Genomic DNA, 18,867 nt, shown 5'->3' on the forward strand with positions numbered 1-18,867 from the left:
TTGAAAGGGGGAACTACATATAAAAAGTGCTGTAATTCGACACTGGATGTAAATAACCTCATATTAAAGCTGAAAATCTGCACTTTGAGCTCGTATTCATTACTCAGTTTCAACTCCAGTATACTGTGGTACACAATATTTATGGCCCTGACAGTATGTGTATATGTCTTAAAATAATAATAATAATAATAATAATAATAATGAATAAATATAATAAAGTAAAAAAAAAAGAAAACACAAAACAGAAATAGTGCACACAATGGACAGGGTGTTGGAGTTGATGAAAACAAAGGGCCTTAATACTGATGAATGTGCATGTTATTATCATCATATATTATCATAATGTACAAGCATGAATTCAAAATGCAGTAATGACACTGACATTGTCAATAATAATAATAATAATAATAATAACAATTCTGAGTTGCTGCATTTAAATTTATTTATGTTCACTGAAGAATAAATAGCAGTTAACAAGCAAATAAATATAACAAATAGCTCAGTTTCAAGTTCAAACAGTAAATAAAGCAAATAATGTGGGTCAGCAATTGACCTGATCCAAACTATAGACTTGCTGCTTTTATAAGGACACAGAAATGAAGACGGATGAGTGCCAGAGCTGTTTACTGAGAGCCCCATCAGGACACTGGAGGTGTGATGAGGAGAAGAGCGTAGCTGATTGGTTAATACCGACGTGGTGACGTCAAGCTGGTACAGGATGTACAGTTTTCAGCAATACTTTAAAGTGTTCATTATGATTGGCTAACAGCATCCAGGTTATGCAGCGTATCACTAATTTATGATGTACGGTTTTAACCTGAACATTTTATGTCATGTTTTTCACTTGCTGTAGCTTGTGTTAACTTGTGTCTATTTTCACAAGGCAACAAATTTGTCTCATTCGTCATCTTAGCTAGGCTCACAAGTTCAGGTGTGGTTTAAAGTAGGGACCCCAAATTTTCTACTCTAAACATGTTAGAAAGTACTTTACACCTTAACATTTTCTACACTGATGTTATACTGTATTTGTACAATTCATAGCTTAATCCACGAATATTTTAGTTCATAAAACTGTTGAAAGTGTACAGTTCTTACGCAATCATCTTATTGGGAAATGTGTAGCATCACCAGCATTTACGCAACCACATCGGTAATGACACTGATGCACGCTCACGCAGAAAGGTTGGAAATGACCGCTCGAGTGAACTCGTCGCTTGAAGCGTAGCCTCCCAGATCTGACGTGCGCACCTGTGCCAAAGAAATAGACCATTATTTTAGAAACAAACACACACACACACACACACACACACACACACACACACACACACACACATACAGACACACATTTGGAGAGGAGGCTATCCAAATAATATTTTAGTCTTCCACGTCCAGCTTGTCCCATGTTCCCAGGTTGTCTTGGGTTTCCTCCCGGAAACATAGCAGTAGGTGGACTGGCTCTGCTAAAATACCCCCAGGTGTGTATGAGTGTGTCAATGTGTGTGTTTGTATAGTACCCTGAGACAGACGGGTGTATTCTTGCCTTGTTCCCAGTGTTCCCGAGATGTATCCTCCACGATCCTAACCGGGATAAAACTTTGACTAATGCTGAATAAATAAATGAACAAATGTCCACAATACACAAGCAGGACATTTTTCATCCATCTTCAGTAACCGTTTATCCTGTTAAGGGTCTGAGAACATGCAAATCTCCACACAGACAGTAACCCAAGCTCAGGATCAATATTTTGGACGACTTCCAGCCATTATTTACAAGGAGCACGTGCCTATGAATGCAGAATTATCACCTTCAGCTCAGAAGTAGACTCCCTTTTTTCTTTCTTAGCCACAAAACAAACATTTCTTGTGACTCACTAGCAGAATTATCAACCACTATATAACAGCTCCCGAATCATATACAAGCTTCAGTTATCCTATAAATTTATACAACAGCAGCACATCTAGCACTTTTTTATTCACCATTTAATTAGCCCCTGTGAATTTGTGATAGTATAAATTATATACTAAAACCTGTGAGTTCCTGGGCATGGAGAATTGGTTTAAAGCCTCAAGCACATTGTGCTTCCAATTTTTCAGCTTTAAAACACAGCCTGTGTGTCACAGGCGCAGAGCTGCTCCTTAAAACACAGTATCCTGCAGATGTACAGGACCTGACCACATTCAGCTCATCAGTTTTGATGTGAAAACACAGAATGGTCAAAATGATTCATTGGTCATCACACAGTAAAGAAATGCTTGATGAAAAGTAGAGACTCATGACTCTTTTCTCACCCCTGGTGTAAGGCATGAAGGGTTTGATAATTAGCAGTTGTGTGGACATACACACACACACACACACACACACACACACACACCCACACCAAAAAAAAAAAAAAAAAAAAAAAAAAAAAAAAAAAGGGCAAAGCATAATATTAAGCTTTTAATGGTCTTAACAACAATTCATTGGTCAGGAAATTAGATTTCTTTAAATACTTAAGCCTTGTGGCCCTTGATGGGCTGCATTAGGTGTGGCAGATAACCAAATAATAACTACTCTTTTAAGAAAAAACATCCCAGAATATATTTTTTGAATTTTGTACACCCAGACATATTTTAGTTTGAATTTTACATCAAAAATTTTAATCATTATCATGATTTTTACCTTTGCATACAAGAAGACTATATAAGTGAATTTCCCCATTTCTAGCTTTTCCTCAATCAGTTCATTGCAGCAAAAGTAAATGAGCAAATGGTGGCACAGGAGCTCTCAGGAGTGCGTTTGTTTCATTCTTGCTAATTTCCTGACCAATGGTTTGTTGTTAAGACCAATAAAAGCTTAATATTTCCATTTTGGGCTTGGCCTTGGAGTGTAGGCATATGAAATGTGCAGGGTGGTGATTTGAAATTTTATACTTCATAGCTTCCCAAACCCATTTCCCTAAACAACTGATACACAAAGCCCCAACAGGAATCAGCTGAGAAGATGATTCTCTATAAAACGGCCACATGACCATGTAATTTTATAGAATAGTCTTTATTTTGTCCCGGGTGTCAACACTTTTTTACAGGAGTATTTATTCGAAAAACAAGCAGTTCAATCATAAATAGTGATTTTTGTGGTTATATGAAACACTTTTCTCCCCACCTAGTTCACAATGTTATATAAAAAAAAAAATGAAATGAAATGATGCAAGGTTGGGAATAGCTTCTTAATCCTTTCCAATACTGTTGAAAATCAGTCTACATAAAAAAATGTTTGTTTCGTCGCATACGTGTTTGCTGCACTGTGGGGTTGGCAGGAGTTTTTGGTTGCTGCAGATGATGGCAATGGAGCTGAGAAATCCATTTTAAAATGCTGAATGAACTCCATGGAACTTTTAACCTATTCAGGTGACCTACAGTTTGTTCACACACACAGAAACAAGCTCATGAAAGTTTAAGGAATGCTAAACACTAGCAGCCATTGATCAAGTGAGTAGTACAGTGATATAAACATGACAGTATCTCATCACTTAGGATGAAATGTATAAGATGAGGAAAGAAATACTGCCCCTGTTACCCAACCAACACTGAGCAGTCAGGTTAAGACATCTCGTGTCAAATGAAATAGTGTAAATGAGACTTTCTAGTGTGAATAAACAGGACTAGTGACCCATCTTCAATGCTTTGGATTTGGTAGGGAACATTGGGTTGTTATGGCACAGGTTTTAAATTGACAAAAAAAAAAAAAAAAAAAAAGAGGCAAATTAATAAGAAAAAAAAACACAACAGCAGAAAAACATTGCAGCAGAAAAAAACAAGGAAAAACTGCCAGTAATATGGGCAAAGTCTGCTCTCAAACACCGACAGTAGCAGCAAGCGATGGAAACGGTAAGGGCAGAAGGGTGAAAAGCATGGGGAAGTGGTCTACTGGGAGCGGCTAGGGTCCTTAGCACACAGGCCGGTGACGAAGGTTGGCCACGACGGCACGGACAAAATCACCCGTAGTGCTGTAACCGCCAAGGTCTCGCGTCCGCACCTGAGACACACACATACATACACACACACACAAGCATGAGGAAGGATTTGGATCTCTAATACATTCAAAACAATGAAGATGCGTGGAGTGCTTTCGGAGTGACAACGCATACAGATCTGATTCAGACTGTACCATTACAGATTCGTGATCTTGCAAGAAAAGGAAAAGGCATAATGATAAGTTATAAAGTCATTAGATTAGTAGTTAGTAATACTGCCATGTCCAGGCCCAGTTATTTCTCATGCTTAATTATTCATATCTGTTTTATTCATATCTGCATTTCTGTTTTGAAATAGTGTGACACTCAGATTTCCGGCAGCATTGTTTACATTCGTCAGTACACCGAGACAGCAACTTGTCCTTCAGGTTCCGGTAAAAGCCACATGACAATTAGCATCTGCCGAAAGGTATTTAGGACAGAACCGTTTCTGAGACAAACGAAGAAATATGCTGAGCACTGCTGTGGCACTCTGCATAGTGTCTTCAAAATGTAACAGCGCTGTAAGCTTCAATAGCTTCCCAGACCAGAGGGATCTCAGGAGACGATTGTCAGTAAACACACGTTGAACATACGTTCTGATCGTCGTACTAAAATATTCTTATTCAATTAGTAAACATACTAGCACTTTTACATGCTGATAACATGGCTAGCATGTTGGCAATGTTTACTTTTATAGCATATGGGTTATCATAGTTCAAAAAAAAAAAGGATAGTCTGACATGGTAAGTCACACGTAATAACTTCATGTACGTGTAGAAATCGATATCACGGGCAGTATCCAGTTTCATATAAAAAGACACTCCATTAGCAACAGCACAACTGCACGTGTTTGGGCTAACATTAGATCCAATATTGGCCATTCTGTTAATACATACTTGCTTATCTTTTCAATTGTGTATGTATGACAAAGAATACTTTCTCTAGCTTGCTAGAAGAGACTTTTCAAGCATTCTTACACATCACTGACACTCATCTTTGAGAGCTCTTGAAGACACTGACTGTAAAATATCACCAATGAGACTGAAGAATCAGAAGCACAGGAGTGGTACTAAGAAAAAAAATACTTATTAGTTTATTAAAAAAAAACAAAAAACAGATGCATTCGTCCCTGTATGATCTAGGACAGTAGGACAGCTACAATATTCAGTCCTGTTGACTCAGATTTGTTACTAAAGGCACAAACTTCACTTTTCTTCACATGGAACTTCTTAAAGAAAAAAAAATCCACCCTGAACTTTTTTTTCTAAGTTTAAAATTTTCATTGACATGTCTATTTTCACTTCAGTTAACAGTTTCCCTACATTACCCACAATGCCATTTGACTACCTGCTACCCAAAGACATCAGAGCTTTAGTCCTTTCTGACCAGCTCTCACCTTATCTGTACACTCTCCTCAAACAGATCAGGTTCCAACGCTTTAACCTTCATGCTAGTACAACGTCAATGCCACCGTGCTCGTCATCTCGAAGAAATGCTAACTAGCCACACCTCTGGCATACCTCAGCACAATTGCATCATATATCTGCATTGCATTCTGGGAATTTCTGGGGTTCCTGCTAATTCTGTGTTGAAGGTCTCACTAATATGACACTGAGCATCACTGAAAAATTATGTTTCAGAAAAGAAGCTCTCGCTCTTTTGTTTTCATGAGCGAACGGCAAAATATAGTTACTTGAGATTGTTGAAACTTTTTCTCCTATGAAACACTATTCTAACTGTGATAGCGATGTCCCCCTGCGACGTCGGCATGGGGCACAACCGCTTCTCATGGAAATTGTGAAAATACACCACCAACCAACAAAATAGCACCAGAATCAACTGTAACATATTTCAATATAAATATTTCAATATTCAATATAATATCCAGCCTGCTTGTAAAAATACCACTTAATTCAAAACATGTTACACATCTGTAGCCTATAATTTGTTGAGTTTGACTTTGGAATTAAATAATTATTCATTTACCAATAAATATATATAACTGTATATAATTACTTTGTCAAAAAAGTAAAAACTGAATAAAAAAAAGGCTTGTTTATGATCGAGTTGATTCCTAATTGTCCTACAGAAAGATGTAAACTTTGCTCTAAATAGGAACGGTGTTATGTCTTAGGCATATATATGTAAACTGACTGTGTAATGACACTGAACAGCACCACTCGATGGATCTGAAGTCCTTCTTCTAACTGTTCTAGCTTGGAATCTGTGAGCAAGGAAAAATCAAAATGGTGTATCAACTAATATTATGTTGAATATTCTAAAAAGGAGCAACAAAATCCCAGGCAAAGACACCTGAACAATCCTACTGCATTGTTTATGCTTCAAATCTGTTTCTGTTGTCCTTGTTCTTCTTCTCCACATGCTAGCTTCTCCACCTAAGGCCTATCGCAGGAACACAAGGTGCAAGGCAACAATACATCGTGGTTGGGATGTTGTGGATTGAGATCTCATTCATACGTTCAGCAGAGTACAACCTCTCAATTATGACTTAATGCTGTCCTAAAACACTGGGCACAAAGTTCGAACACACCTTTGATGGACTTCTTGTCCATTGAAAGGCATCTAGTGTGTGTGCAAGTGTGTGTCCACCTACTGGTATGTTTCTGGAGAGTCGGAGGAAACCAGAGAACCCAGATTAATCCCACACAGACATGGGGAGAACACGTAAAACAGACAGTAACTTGAGCTCAGCACTGACTCCAGGTATCCGATGCACCACTGTGCAACCCATTCATGCTCTCTTACACACAAATTCAAATATTACACAAAAAACACCACTATAAGCAGCTTAGACCTGAAATAATGATTGATTTGAGAGTGGTCAACCTAAACAAACAAACAAACTGAAGCATAATGATCTGTTTATAGATTTATGAGTTATAAAAACAGAGAAAAGTGCAGCCAAATGAAGCCCATGTGTTAGTTTAACAAGCTGAAACAAGGTGCAGGATTAATCAGGTAATTAGAGGTTTCTCTTCTTAGCATAAAGTGTAATCATTGTCTTCTCACATGCAGACACACACACAGTGAACTTTCACACTCCCTAAACCCACGTTCACACACATTATACCACCACATACATTTACATGTTTGTCAGTTCTTTTCCAGGCCCACTTCCAAGAACTGTTTCATTTAAATCAGTTATGAACATCTAGTATATCATATTTCCTAAGCAGGATTTAAACACACAGAGGACTGTACTAATGGAGTCAGGTATTAATGGTTGAGAGACCAGACCCAGCAATGCTACATGATAAAGTTAAAACAACAGATCTTGGTTTTGGAATTTTAGACCCTACTATAGATATGCATACACTGACACACACACACACACACACACACAAACACAAAACACCAAAAGCTTCTTACCTTGCCCTGTTTTATAACCTTTTTAACAGCTTCAGACACCATGTTAGAATGATATTCCAGACTGAAACAGAAGAGTTCATGAACAAAACATACAATGATTTTCATGTATTTTATAAGCCACAACAATACCACACTGTGTCAGTACACAAGAGGTTAATGATAGGATGCATTCAGATACAGCCAACTGAATCTACACTATATGGCCAAAAGTTTTTGGACATCTGATCGTCACATCATCTTCCCCAAACTGTTGCCACAAAGTTGGAAACACACAACTGTATAGAATGTCTTTGTATGCTGTATCATTACAATTTCCCTTCACTGGAACTAAGAGGTCCAAACCTGTTCCAGCATGACAATGCCCCTGTACACAAAGTGAGCTCCAAGAACACATGGTGTGCCAAGGCTGAAGTGGAAGAACTTGAGTGTTCTGCACAGAGCCCTGACCTGAACCCCACTGAACACCTTTGGGATGAACTGGAACACCGACTGCACCCCAGACCTCCTCACCCAACATCAGTACCTGACCTCACTAATGCTCTTGTGGCTGAATGAACATAAAATCCCCATAGCCACGCTCCAAAATCTAGTGGAAAGCTTTCACAGAAGAGTGGAGCTTATTATAACAGCAAAGGGGGAATAAATCTGGAATGAGATGTTCAACAAACACATATGGGTGTGATGGTCAGGTGTCCACAAACTTTTGGCCATATAGTGTATTTATTCATTTGCAATAATGCACACTAAAGCATTTCAATCTGGTTTGTCCAATTCAGAGCCTGTCTTTTAGTGCCATTGTATCTTTTTTTTTCTATCCAGGTGTTTGCACGTGTAGGTGTTCACTGATTGCTGAAGAACTTGTGCTTTGACAGACACTTCCGATTGGTTCTCATAAAGCTTGTTTCACGTCTACAGGTCAATGTATTTTTATTATAGAAAAGCCTTAAGGCTATTAATATGTGCCAATGTTATCCTTAGTTTAAATATATACACACACTTATTGAGTTATTTTAGACCCATTTAATGATAAAATATTACTTAAATTTATCAAAACCATTTAGAAGTAAACAAATGTGTGTATTGATTTAAGTGTACTCTATCGATGAATACATTGTACTCCATGGACAGGTGGGTTTTGTTTTTCAGTACAGACTTGCGGAATTGCAGAACAGTTGGCGTGCAACATGTCTGTGATTGTACTGCTACAAATCTGAAAGCATTTAATGGTTACTACAGTCTGTTTAAACAGTACTAGGGCTGGAATGACAAATATCAAAAATAAAACCAACAACTGTACACAACAGCATAGACCCATACTTTTGGGGTACCAGGGTTCAATTGTAGTACAACTGTACTCTACAAGTGGAGTACAAATGGAGTGTTCACATCGCTCGCAACCAAATTAACTAACACGTGCTTCCTCTGAGACATGTCAAGCCAAGCAACTGCATCTCTCCAAACTGCTGCTCATGCTGGGTCACAGGGCAGCCTAACACACTCGGAGCAAAGTGTTCTTGTTATCTGCTCTCTTCTGCATACATGAGCTTACAGATGACCACAATTGGCTAGGTCACTGTGATTGACAGGGGAGAGAGCGTATGCCATCCCTCCTACTCAGAGAGCACGTCCAATTCTGCGGCCTTGTCTCCGGGCCATGGATAGCTGTGGCACAATCAGGATTCACCTTTCTTTCATTTCTGACAGAACTCTACTTCTACATGATAGCCATGATTTCACTGCATATTGCACACTGACTAGTTTGCCACTTGGTATGACTGTTAAACTGAACAAGTATGATGTTAACTAGATCATTCACTGATAAAAAGCCGAGAACACGGCACAAAATACAGCTTGTGCTCTGTAGCTATCAAATAATTAAATTAAAAATAGCATTCACTACAATGTGTTTGTATGACCTGCATTTGCTAATTTGCTTGTGCAATATTATTACCGAGTGGCAGCCTCATTAGAAGAGCCTCATATTACCGGGCCGCTCATTTATTTTATTTAAAAATCTAAGATCAGTTGAATAGGGTGTAGATCATGAGGAGTAACACACCAGTATATGAGGAGTACCATGCACCATGAGGAGTAACACACCAGTACATGTGGATGTATACAGTGTTAGCTATGATGCGGAGTGGTGATGAACTTACTTGAGATGTCGCAGCATGTTAGCAGCACTGAGAAGCATAGCAGTAGGATTAGCAATGTTCCTCCCAACAGCCTGAGCAAACGGGTGCCTTGCCCCCTGATGAGAAGAGACAATGAAAAGGAAATTATGTTAGAGAATAATACTCCTAACTGAAAATTTCTATCATATTTTTATAAGCCACTAAAACTTTGACCCACACGAAATACACACAGCATTTGATTTTCGGGATCACTTGTGTTTTTGCGGTGTGTGATCTAAAACACTGACCGTCTCAAACACAGCATATTCAGCACTGTAGCTCTCTCCTGGCACCACGCCAGCTCCGCCCACCAAACCTGCCGCCAGGTTATCGATGATGTTGCCGTAGAGGTTAGGCATCACCAGGACGTCAAACTGGTACGGGTTCTGGACCAGCTAAACAGCAAAGCACAGTATACAGCTTGCAAATTAAAACATTCTTTACTTAGAATGGTCTTATATTTTAGTACAATGAGGTTACAAGGTACAAAGATTGAACTCTGCATGGAAATAACCAGTGAAAGTAAATTACAAAGCTTTATAAATAAGGGTGTAACTAAAGGTGAGTGTGTTTAGTTCCAGTACCTGCATGCAGCAGTTGTCAATGATAATGTTCTCGTATTTGATCTTGGGATACAGCTCAGCCACTTCAGCACAGCTCTGCAGGAAGAGCCCGTCACCCAACTTCCTGTTCGGACCAGGGGGAAAAGTTCTTACTCTCTCATATAGACAGACACACACCCGTGCGCACACACATTGGTCTTACTATTCTTGAGAGGACCTTCCACTGACTTTTTAAGGCAGCTGCTTAATATTATGTCTCTACACCTTAATCTAACCCCAACCTTAACCTCAGTAACCAAAAGGAAACATTTGGGCTCTTTTAGGTTTTAAATAAAAGTGGCAGCTCTTCTCATTTGCCTGGTCTCTACAAGGTTAAAATTGTCAGATATTCATATCCTTGTGGACGTTTGATTTCCCTGAAGATATAAAAAAGCCCCCTCCGCAACACCACATAAACACACACACACACACGCAGACACGAACGGACACAAAAATACAGACTAAACACTGGCAGTTATTTTAATCTGAAACCCCAAAAGGAAAATAGATCTCAGGAATATGGAAGCTAACAGTTCATTTGTATCTCAGAGTAAGATACCGTTTTGTCCAAAACTGGGCCTAATCTGTATCTGGGAAAAAGTGGTCATAGGTTAAAGCTATTTTCTGGACTAGAAAATAGCTGTAAGCCAGATTCTTTGCATGGCATAACTGCAAAGCATAGTTTGTGAAATTAAATGATCATTACACGTCTAGAAGCTGCGCATTTAAAATGAGCTTATGACTAAATCATCTATCAGTTCTCTTCTGAAAATCTTAAATAGTTTAAGACTATGAGCAGAAAATTGCTTTTAAAATTACATATGCATTGCCTCATGATTAAGGTCTCTTAATGAACCTTTTAAAGACTTCATCAAAAATACTAACGTTGGTAACAACAAACGACAATTTCCAAGCTGAATGAATTCCACTCTGTTTAATTCATTATACTCTGTTAAGCCACCTATATTTAAAAGATAGCACCATGTGATGTAGTGTGAATGCCTCATTAAAGGAATGGTACTAGATTTAAAACCAGGTCCTATGCTATATATTATGGCTCACATGATGTTGGCCTTGTGCACGGCTGTAACTTTGCTCCGGCCCTTTTTGGTGGCGTAGTCAAAGGCAAACTTGGCAATGCGGCGTGACTTCTCTCTGGTGATGATCTTCAGACACTCCACCACTCCGGTCACACTCTGTAGCACACAAAACAATTCCTTTTAATAATGCTTCTTATATTTGATTGGGCAGAAAATAGGAAGAAAAATTAGTAAGCCACTAGTTTTACCCCACAAACACTCTTCAGACTAGCAGTAATAATCTGACCCAGTTTTCCCTAATCTTACTACACTGTTGACTTCAGGCACGCCACACAGCCTTCTATCTTCACAATGGTTTATAAATAGAAAAATCCTCCAAATATTAAAGTTATGACTGTACTCAGACAGTACAACATACATCATATAGGCCACTACAAACAGTTATAGTTCGGGTCAAAAAACATTCGACGGCGCTGCAATAAAGAGAAAGATGTTTATCATCCACTTAAAGGTTTAGTTACATTCAGCATTAGAGCCGTACTATTAAAAACAAACAGAAAAGGGTTAACAGGGGGTATATTTTTGCCTAGTGAAAGACACAGGTCAAGTAATAAATATTCTGCATAAAACTCATGAATGAAAAGTGATGGGCTTAATTTAACACTAACACACCTCCTCTCAGCTTCACAAATTCTATAAATATACATAATTTTGTCCCATATAATATATGGACTAAAGCATATTTTACACTCTGTCCTGTTCAAGTGTTAAATAACATCTATCTGACAGACCTCTTCAATGAATCTTCAGTGTGTGTGTGTGTGTGTGTGTGTGTGTGTGTGTGTGTGTGTGTGTGTGTGTGTGTGTGAGAGAGTGAGAGAGAGAGAGAGAGAGACCTCATGCTCCAGCGAGCTGTATTCGCCCTCAGTCTGCTCGCGGATGATCACCAGGTCCAGGTTGTTGTGGCGTGTGCTGTAACCTGGCAGGCTGTTCACGTGAACCACGTTAGCAAACAGGTCCAGCTTCCTCCTGTCATTAGAAACACAAAGACACGCACACTCAGACAACGCTTCTAATTTCCCCTCATAGAACCCCTCGTTCCACATGGCCAACCTTTGTCTATTGACCAGCTGCTGCTTAAACTGTTTCAATGCATTAGTGCTGATCAGCACAGGAGAGCACACAATCACTTTCAAATTATCATTACAGCTAAACTTAATTGTGTTAGAAAAAAGTGTTAGATTTGACACCAATTAATTTTTTTTGGTTTGGTCAAAACTTTCATTTCAGCTGAAAGTTATCAGTGGTGAAATTATGGTGCAACACTAATAAATATAGTTGATATTAAACATATTTTTGTCTAATGTTAGCTAAGGTGAAAATACACTGATAGATTTTACTTCACAACTTCACAACTCCTAAAAACATACTGCATTCACTCTGCCAAGCGAGAGGGCTGCATCAGGGCATCGTTTTAGCAGGAAAACCAAGTCGAGATGAGAGCACCCACCAAAAGATTACTAAGGGGGCGGGGCTTCTTTTTTTTTTTTGCATGTTTCTTCCGTAGTGGTAGTCCAATTTCAAAGTGCAGAACTCCTACAGAAAATGCGTGAAGGTTGGCAGTTCTGCAAAATGACCCGTTTCCAGTTTATAATAAAAATTAACGATAATGTTTTTTGAAAAGCTGATTTCTATTACAGTGATCATGTTCGAGTGAAATTAAAGTGTTGCATAAAATGGACGATTTTTGTAAATCGGAAACAAAACGGTTGGTCTCATTTCTTTTATCTTTTACTTACACTCTAAAATCAGACAAGTGAACACCCTCATTTTTAAAAATTTCTTCTTACTTCTTACTATTAATCTGTAGGAGTGCTACAATGTTTCTGCAATGAGTGGTGTGATGTGTTGTGAATGAAGTAGGACCTTAGTCTCATCTCATAGGAAGCCAGCTCTCCTTTGTACTCCATCGGTGTGTGGATCTTGCCTACGTCCAAAAAGAACACAGACACAAACATTATTCTTTATTATTCCTTATTAGTGAAACTGTTGAACAATTATGTTAGTGATTAAACATAGCGGTTGTGCAAATGTAAAAAGATAATTCTTTTAGTGAACAGAAGAATAGGAATGGTAGCATTCCTACAATGTGTATTTCAGTGCAGGTTCCAGATTTTTCTCTTTTTTAAATCAATCTAGAAGTGATAAAGATGAAGTTGGCAATGTTTCTTGACTTGTGAAGATCATTCCAAATGTACCTTAGAATTAGGAAAACTGTGATATATTACTATTCAATTCATTTGCCGTAACGTGTCAATGTTTTAATGATGTATAACATTTAGCTTTACCTTTGATGGCCACTTTGTTGTTCTTCATGGAGGTCAGCACCTGGTCTAGCTTCTCCTCACTTGCCATGTTCTGCACCTCACTCAGGTGGAATTCCTCAAACTCCACAGGTACATCAGCACCCTGCAGGGGAGAGGGATGGAAACTGTGCTTTAACATACCCCTAATGTAGAAGGGCAATAACTTAAATCTCTAAAACAAGTCCCTAGCAACAGTTTATGTCAGGGATACTAAAGTGAGCCAAACTGGAAAATTTAATGTGTTAAATGTAGACCACGCCAGAACAGATACATCATACACCAAAACAATACATCACTCTTAGCCTTCGGTAATCAGATCACTGTAGAAATACAAATTTCTCTGCCTCTGTACTGGAATATCATAATGTTAACATTATAAGTTTTTCAGATTTCCTTGTCACAGCTTATCCTGTCACAGGCCTCCTCACCTAGACTAGACAAGTGTTTTGGAAACTGGGACTGTTGGTATAAAAAAAAGCATCTGCTGCTTTAATACAATGTCAGCGCTCGTGCGGAAACGCTTTATATTTACCTTGAACACTTCTTTGACAGCCATCATGAGTTCAGGTCCGACTCCATCTCCCGGCACCATCGTGACCTTGAAGGTGCTGTCGGCCCGCGCTGGTGGAGTGTCTGAAGCATTCTGATTGGTTGAGAGGCTCAATGAGCGCACACACAGCGGCTTTATGGCAACACCAGTCAGGCCCTGTGGAAGGATCAAACAGGAAACAGTCAGTAGAGGTCAAAAGGTCACCTAACCATTATGCTCTCAGGTCAAACTACTTATGTATGGTGGACCAGTCTTAGTTGTTTAAAAATTAAAAAAAAAAAGAAGGGTTTTTTTTAGTGAGCTGTTTAATGCAGAGTTGTTGTATTCTGTATTTGTATGATAGGTAGCTTGCATATATATAATTATAGTTATATATATATTGTAGTTATATAATTCATTATTACCAACCATTATTAATGAACTTTTTCAGCAATCATGCATTCTGTATTACTACATAATTTGCAGTTATTAATTATTTAAACTTCACTATGGCAGACACTTTAGTGTTATTATACATTTGGCCAAATCCCAAACGGCTTCCAGATCCCTGCTCCCTATTTAGGATATAAAAATAATGGCTTCTACATATTATGTAATGCATTTAAGCACAACAGAGGGCCATTTGGGATTCAGCAGCGTACACCCTGTATAAACACACTACACAGAGTATGAAATAATCCTTCTACACCCCATGTAGAGGACTATAAGATCAAAAAGCCGCATGGGACTGAACACCATAATGCCAATATTAGTGCAACAAAGTAATGACTTCTACATCCTAGAGAAAACCTTCACTGATGCCATTTGTGATTTTCCCCACTCTAGGCACATGTGTGTGTGTTTTTCCTCAACTGTCTACAGAATTTTGGATCTCCTGGATTTTCTGTTGTGTGCGTGAACATCCCAGGAGATCAACAGCTTCTGAAATACTTAAACCAGCCTATCTGGCATAACAACCTTGCCACTGAGATCACATTTTAACATGAATGATCAGTTCTTATTAAATGGTGTTCCTATCAATCTATCTATCTAACTGCTAACCTGCTAAACATCCTTCCATTTTCTGTACCGCTTATCCTACACAGGTTACACCGATAGATTTTACTTCTTATTAATGAACTCCTGAACATACTTTATTTACTGTGACAAGCGAGGGGGCTGCATCAGGGCATTGATTTACCAGGAAAACCAAGTCAAGATGAGAGCACCCAACAAAAGATTAATAGTATGAGCTGGAGCTTCTGGGGGTGTCAGTTAATATCAGAGAGTTTAAAAGACCTAAGCAACCAGGTCACTCAGGGGAGCCTAGAGCTTTTCCCAGGGAGCTCGGGGCACAAGGTGGGGGACACCCTGGATGGGGTGCCAACCAATTACAGGGCACAATCCCACACACACCCGCATGCAGGGCGGAGATGGGATTCGAACCCCAGTCACAGGCGTGTGAGGCAAACGTTCTAACCACTAAGCCACCGTGTCCCCTCCCCCCTCCGCCAGGTAATGTGATTATATACCTCAGAGAGCGCCATTTAGGCTCAGGCACCTTACTCCCGATATTACTGCGAGAAAACACCATCCTGGTACACTGCACTTGTGTATAATATGTCCAGTTACGGGTCAACTCGGATTCTCTGTACACTAAAGATATTTAACTGGCAGTCTTATCATCTATTTCAGCTTACTACAAAATGTAACCACAAATGATTTCATAACGGAATAATTCTTCAGTGCACTGAAACGCTGATAATAAGGGAAGAGACGCCCTTATCAAGCCCTAATATTAGCTACTAAAGCCGTTCAACTGCAGGCAAGGAGAAGACATTTACAATAAACAGATGATGTCTAAATTGACAAACTATACAGAATATTAAAATATTCTCTTAACCTATCCGTGCAAAGCAGCAGCTCTATGTTTAACATAACAGCTGAAGAAATTTAGCCCAAGTTAGCGTCCAAACTCTCATTATCTAGCACGTTGTTAGCTACTGAAGACCTGTTAGTTTAACTTAAAATACTACACTGAACTCCCATGGACATCTTTTATATTTAATGAAGTTCAACCTCCTGATTTAAGGAACCGTTAGGTATTTATTATCAGATTATTATTACTCACCTTGGCCAATGATACAAGGTTTCTCCTCAAGGCGGCGGCCATCATGAAGTAAAAACGGGTGGATGCCGTGTGGCAATCATACAGAAGCGTGTACCCGTTTTCGAGAATAGCCACGCCCACAAACAGAGCACTGACCAATGCTAGCACGCTTGTGTCTTCTTCTTCGGTTCCTCGAACAAAGGCATGTAGAGGTCTCTGCCGCCCCCACATGGAATAAAAAGCCATTAATGTAAACTAAATCCTGCCCTGTGAAGTGTTCCTCTGTGAGTAGGTCAGAGTAGCATTTTAGAAGAATTCTTAATTTATTATTCACATATACTGTACATTACAGCATTCTTTTCTTCGTATATCCCAGCTTGTTAGGAAGTTGGGGTCAGAACACAGGGTCAGCCATGATACGGCCCCCCTGGAGCAGACAGGGTTAAGGGCCTTGCTCAAGGGCCCAACGGCGGCAGATTTGAACATGGATTCACTCTTTAAGATGTAGGTCCAGTCCCCAAGCTGGGTTTGTAAGAGTTTGGCACATTCCTGGTGCGACTATGAAGGTGATATGTTCTCACCTGTTCTCAACAGCACTTTCAGTGTATTAATTCAAGCCTGTTCAGTCATATCTGCTGGCAGAACTGTTAGCTTTCCTCACTGTAATAAATACCCTTCAGGGCACTGCATATATCACTGTCATAAATGCAGGGCTTCTTGCCATTTTTATTCATGCACACATTTTTTAGGAACCCTTAGTCTAGCAAATATGGTCAATTTTCCCACTGGTACACTATATGGCTAAAAGTTTGTGGAGACCTGACCATTACAACAATATGAGTTTCTTCCTCAAACTGTTGCCACAAAGCAGGCAATTGTATAGGATGCCGTTGTATGCTGTAGCTTTACAATTTCCCTTCACTGGAACTAAGCGGTCTAGCTCAAACCTGTTCCAGCTGTGCAAAAGAGAGGTCCATAGAGACATGGCTTGGAGTGGAAGAACTCCAGTGGCCGGCACAGAGCCCTGACCTCAACCCCATTGAACACCTTTGGGATGAACTGGAACGCTGACTCCTCGCCCGACATCAGTGCCTAACCTCACTAATGCTCTTGTGGCTGATTGAGAAAATCCCCACAGCCACGCTTCAAAATCTAATGGAAATCCTTTCCAGAAGAGTGGAGGTTATTATAACAGCAAAAGGGGACTAAATCTGGAATGGCGTGTTCAAAAAGCACAAATGGATATGATTGTCAGATGTTCACAAACTTTTGCCCAGATAGTGTATTTCAGAGGTGTAGGGTAAACTTGCAATCACAATGTCTTCACAGAATGCCATTCATTCTATCCAGAAAAAAAGACAGAGTCTTTGAATTTGTCTTGTCTTACAGATCAGGACCAGTTTGAGGTGAATGTCTACTCCATGCAGGTGATTTTGGTTGCAATAAGCTGATCTCTCATGATATCCCCTTTTTGATATCAGCTCACTACATATAGTGGTGTATCCCCCATCAGAATATGTGGACGTGTGTAGATTGCATATGTCTAAGACTCTGTGACAGAGCGAAAAGCAAAACACTGGTGAAAAAACATGAAATACAATACGCAAACAGAATTGCTTTGCATCAGGGAAGTGTAGAAAACCTACCGCACTGAAAAGTCTTGTCACATGATATCACGTGATATCTTTAATGAAAAACAATCAACAGGGGATTGCTTTTTAAAAATTAAATGCTGAATTTATGTCAGATGTAATATGATCCAAGTTTATAAGCGATTCGGTTCGCTGCATTGCATTTAACTATGTGATTCTGTTAAGGATAGAAAAGCAATCACAGCAGTGAATAAAACATGAAACACAATATATGAATGTTATTTCTTTTTATTAGTGTCATGTGAAAAACGTTTTCACATACAAAAGTACAAAAGTATTTCACTTTCATCAGTGTGTGGAAATCACAGCCCTAGGCCATACTTGTGGGTTTGGCTGTAATAAGTGAGTGGCTTTCACGTAAGACATTTTTTTTTTTTTTGGCTGACTAGCATACTTAGTGTCCTCTGAGGGCCCTTTAGCATTACGTGGAAGTGACCGCCCCCTGGTGGTTCACTGACCAGCAGTTTGTGCACTATAAAAGGCTCCACTGTCGAATGGTAGGTTAGCACATTAGGTAAACAAAGTGATACTTGAACACAAGTCAACAGATGCCTTCTTCCATTAGATATCATTGATCATGTACTATGCCTACCTCTTGAGCAACTCTACAAGCAGTTTCCCTTTCAGACAATTGCAAAGTGGCAGCATGGAACTCAATGTCTGCCTTTCCCAGATTTTAAGAATCATATCCACCAAAAAGAAATGGCCCCTTGTCTGAGCACCTTTCCCCATTTTATGACTCCCCTGCATAGGCAATAGAGTCAACACCACTTTAGACAAGCCATTCCAATCTGGTTTTATCCATCTGTATGTGAAAATACATCATTTTTTCACATACATTTTATAACTTTTGAATCAGTTCCTGTTTAGAAATATACTCACCTATATTTTTCCCCAATTTGCACCGCAAGTGCTCAGTTGAGTCATGAGGGGAAGTGCTGAAAATGAAATGAAAGCCCATGTCCATGCCGTATAGGGAAAAGTGTGTTTTCTATGGTCTTTGTTCACA

At 39.3% G+C, this 18,867-nt stretch overlaps 1 protein-coding gene across 2 annotated transcripts; it reads right to left on the reverse strand.

Annotated features, from left to right (window-relative positions):
* Nucleotides 1–424: 424 nt before the first annotated feature.
* idh3b (isocitrate dehydrogenase (NAD(+)) 3 non-catalytic subunit beta) lies at nucleotides 425–16,467 on the reverse strand. Of its 2 annotated transcripts, none has more exons than XM_026929122.3 (11): nucleotides 16,228–16,467; nucleotides 14,100–14,273; nucleotides 13,550–13,670; nucleotides 13,128–13,188; nucleotides 12,098–12,230; nucleotides 11,224–11,357; nucleotides 10,144–10,246; nucleotides 9,808–9,954; nucleotides 9,542–9,636; nucleotides 7,386–7,446; nucleotides 425–1,248 (listed from the first exon to the last, which is right to left on the reverse strand). In XM_026929122.3, the coding sequence occupies exons 1-11, from the start codon at nucleotides 16,450–16,452 to the stop codon at nucleotides 1,171–1,173; spliced, it is 1,332 nt and encodes a 443-aa protein (XP_026784923.3). In that variant the 5' UTR covers nucleotides 16,453–16,467; the 3' UTR covers nucleotides 425–1,170. The 2 variants fall into 2 exon arrangements, with proteins under 2 accessions (XP_026784923.3, XP_026784922.3); XM_026929121.3 differs by lacking the exon at nucleotides 425–1,248 and adding an exon at nucleotides 2,713–4,015.
* Between the last annotated feature and the right edge of the window lie 2,400 nt (nucleotides 16,468–18,867).

The sequence above is a fragment of the Pangasianodon hypophthalmus genome, chromosome 15, assembly GCF_027358585.1.
Source record: "Pangasianodon hypophthalmus isolate fPanHyp1 chromosome 15, fPanHyp1.pri, whole genome shotgun sequence".
Lineage (NCBI taxonomy): Eukaryota > Metazoa > Chordata > Actinopteri > Siluriformes > Pangasiidae > Pangasianodon > Pangasianodon hypophthalmus.

What these genes read in the sequence shown, in the direction of transcription:
- idh3b (XM_026929121.3), bottom strand. Translation starts at nt 16,452, where the DNA reads ATGGCTTTTTATTCCATGTGGGGGCGGCAGAGACCTCTACATGCCTTT. An exon ending in ACCTTGTATCATTGGCCAAG is followed by an intron (nt 14,274 to 16,227) that starts GTGAGTAATAAT and finishes ATCCTTCCACAG; the next exon opens with GGCCTGACTGGTGTTGCCAT. An exon ending in AATATGCTGTGTTTGAGACG is followed by an intron (nt 9,637 to 9,807) that starts GTCAGTGTTTTA and finishes TCTTCTCATCAG; the next exon opens with GGGGCAAGGCACCCGTTTGC.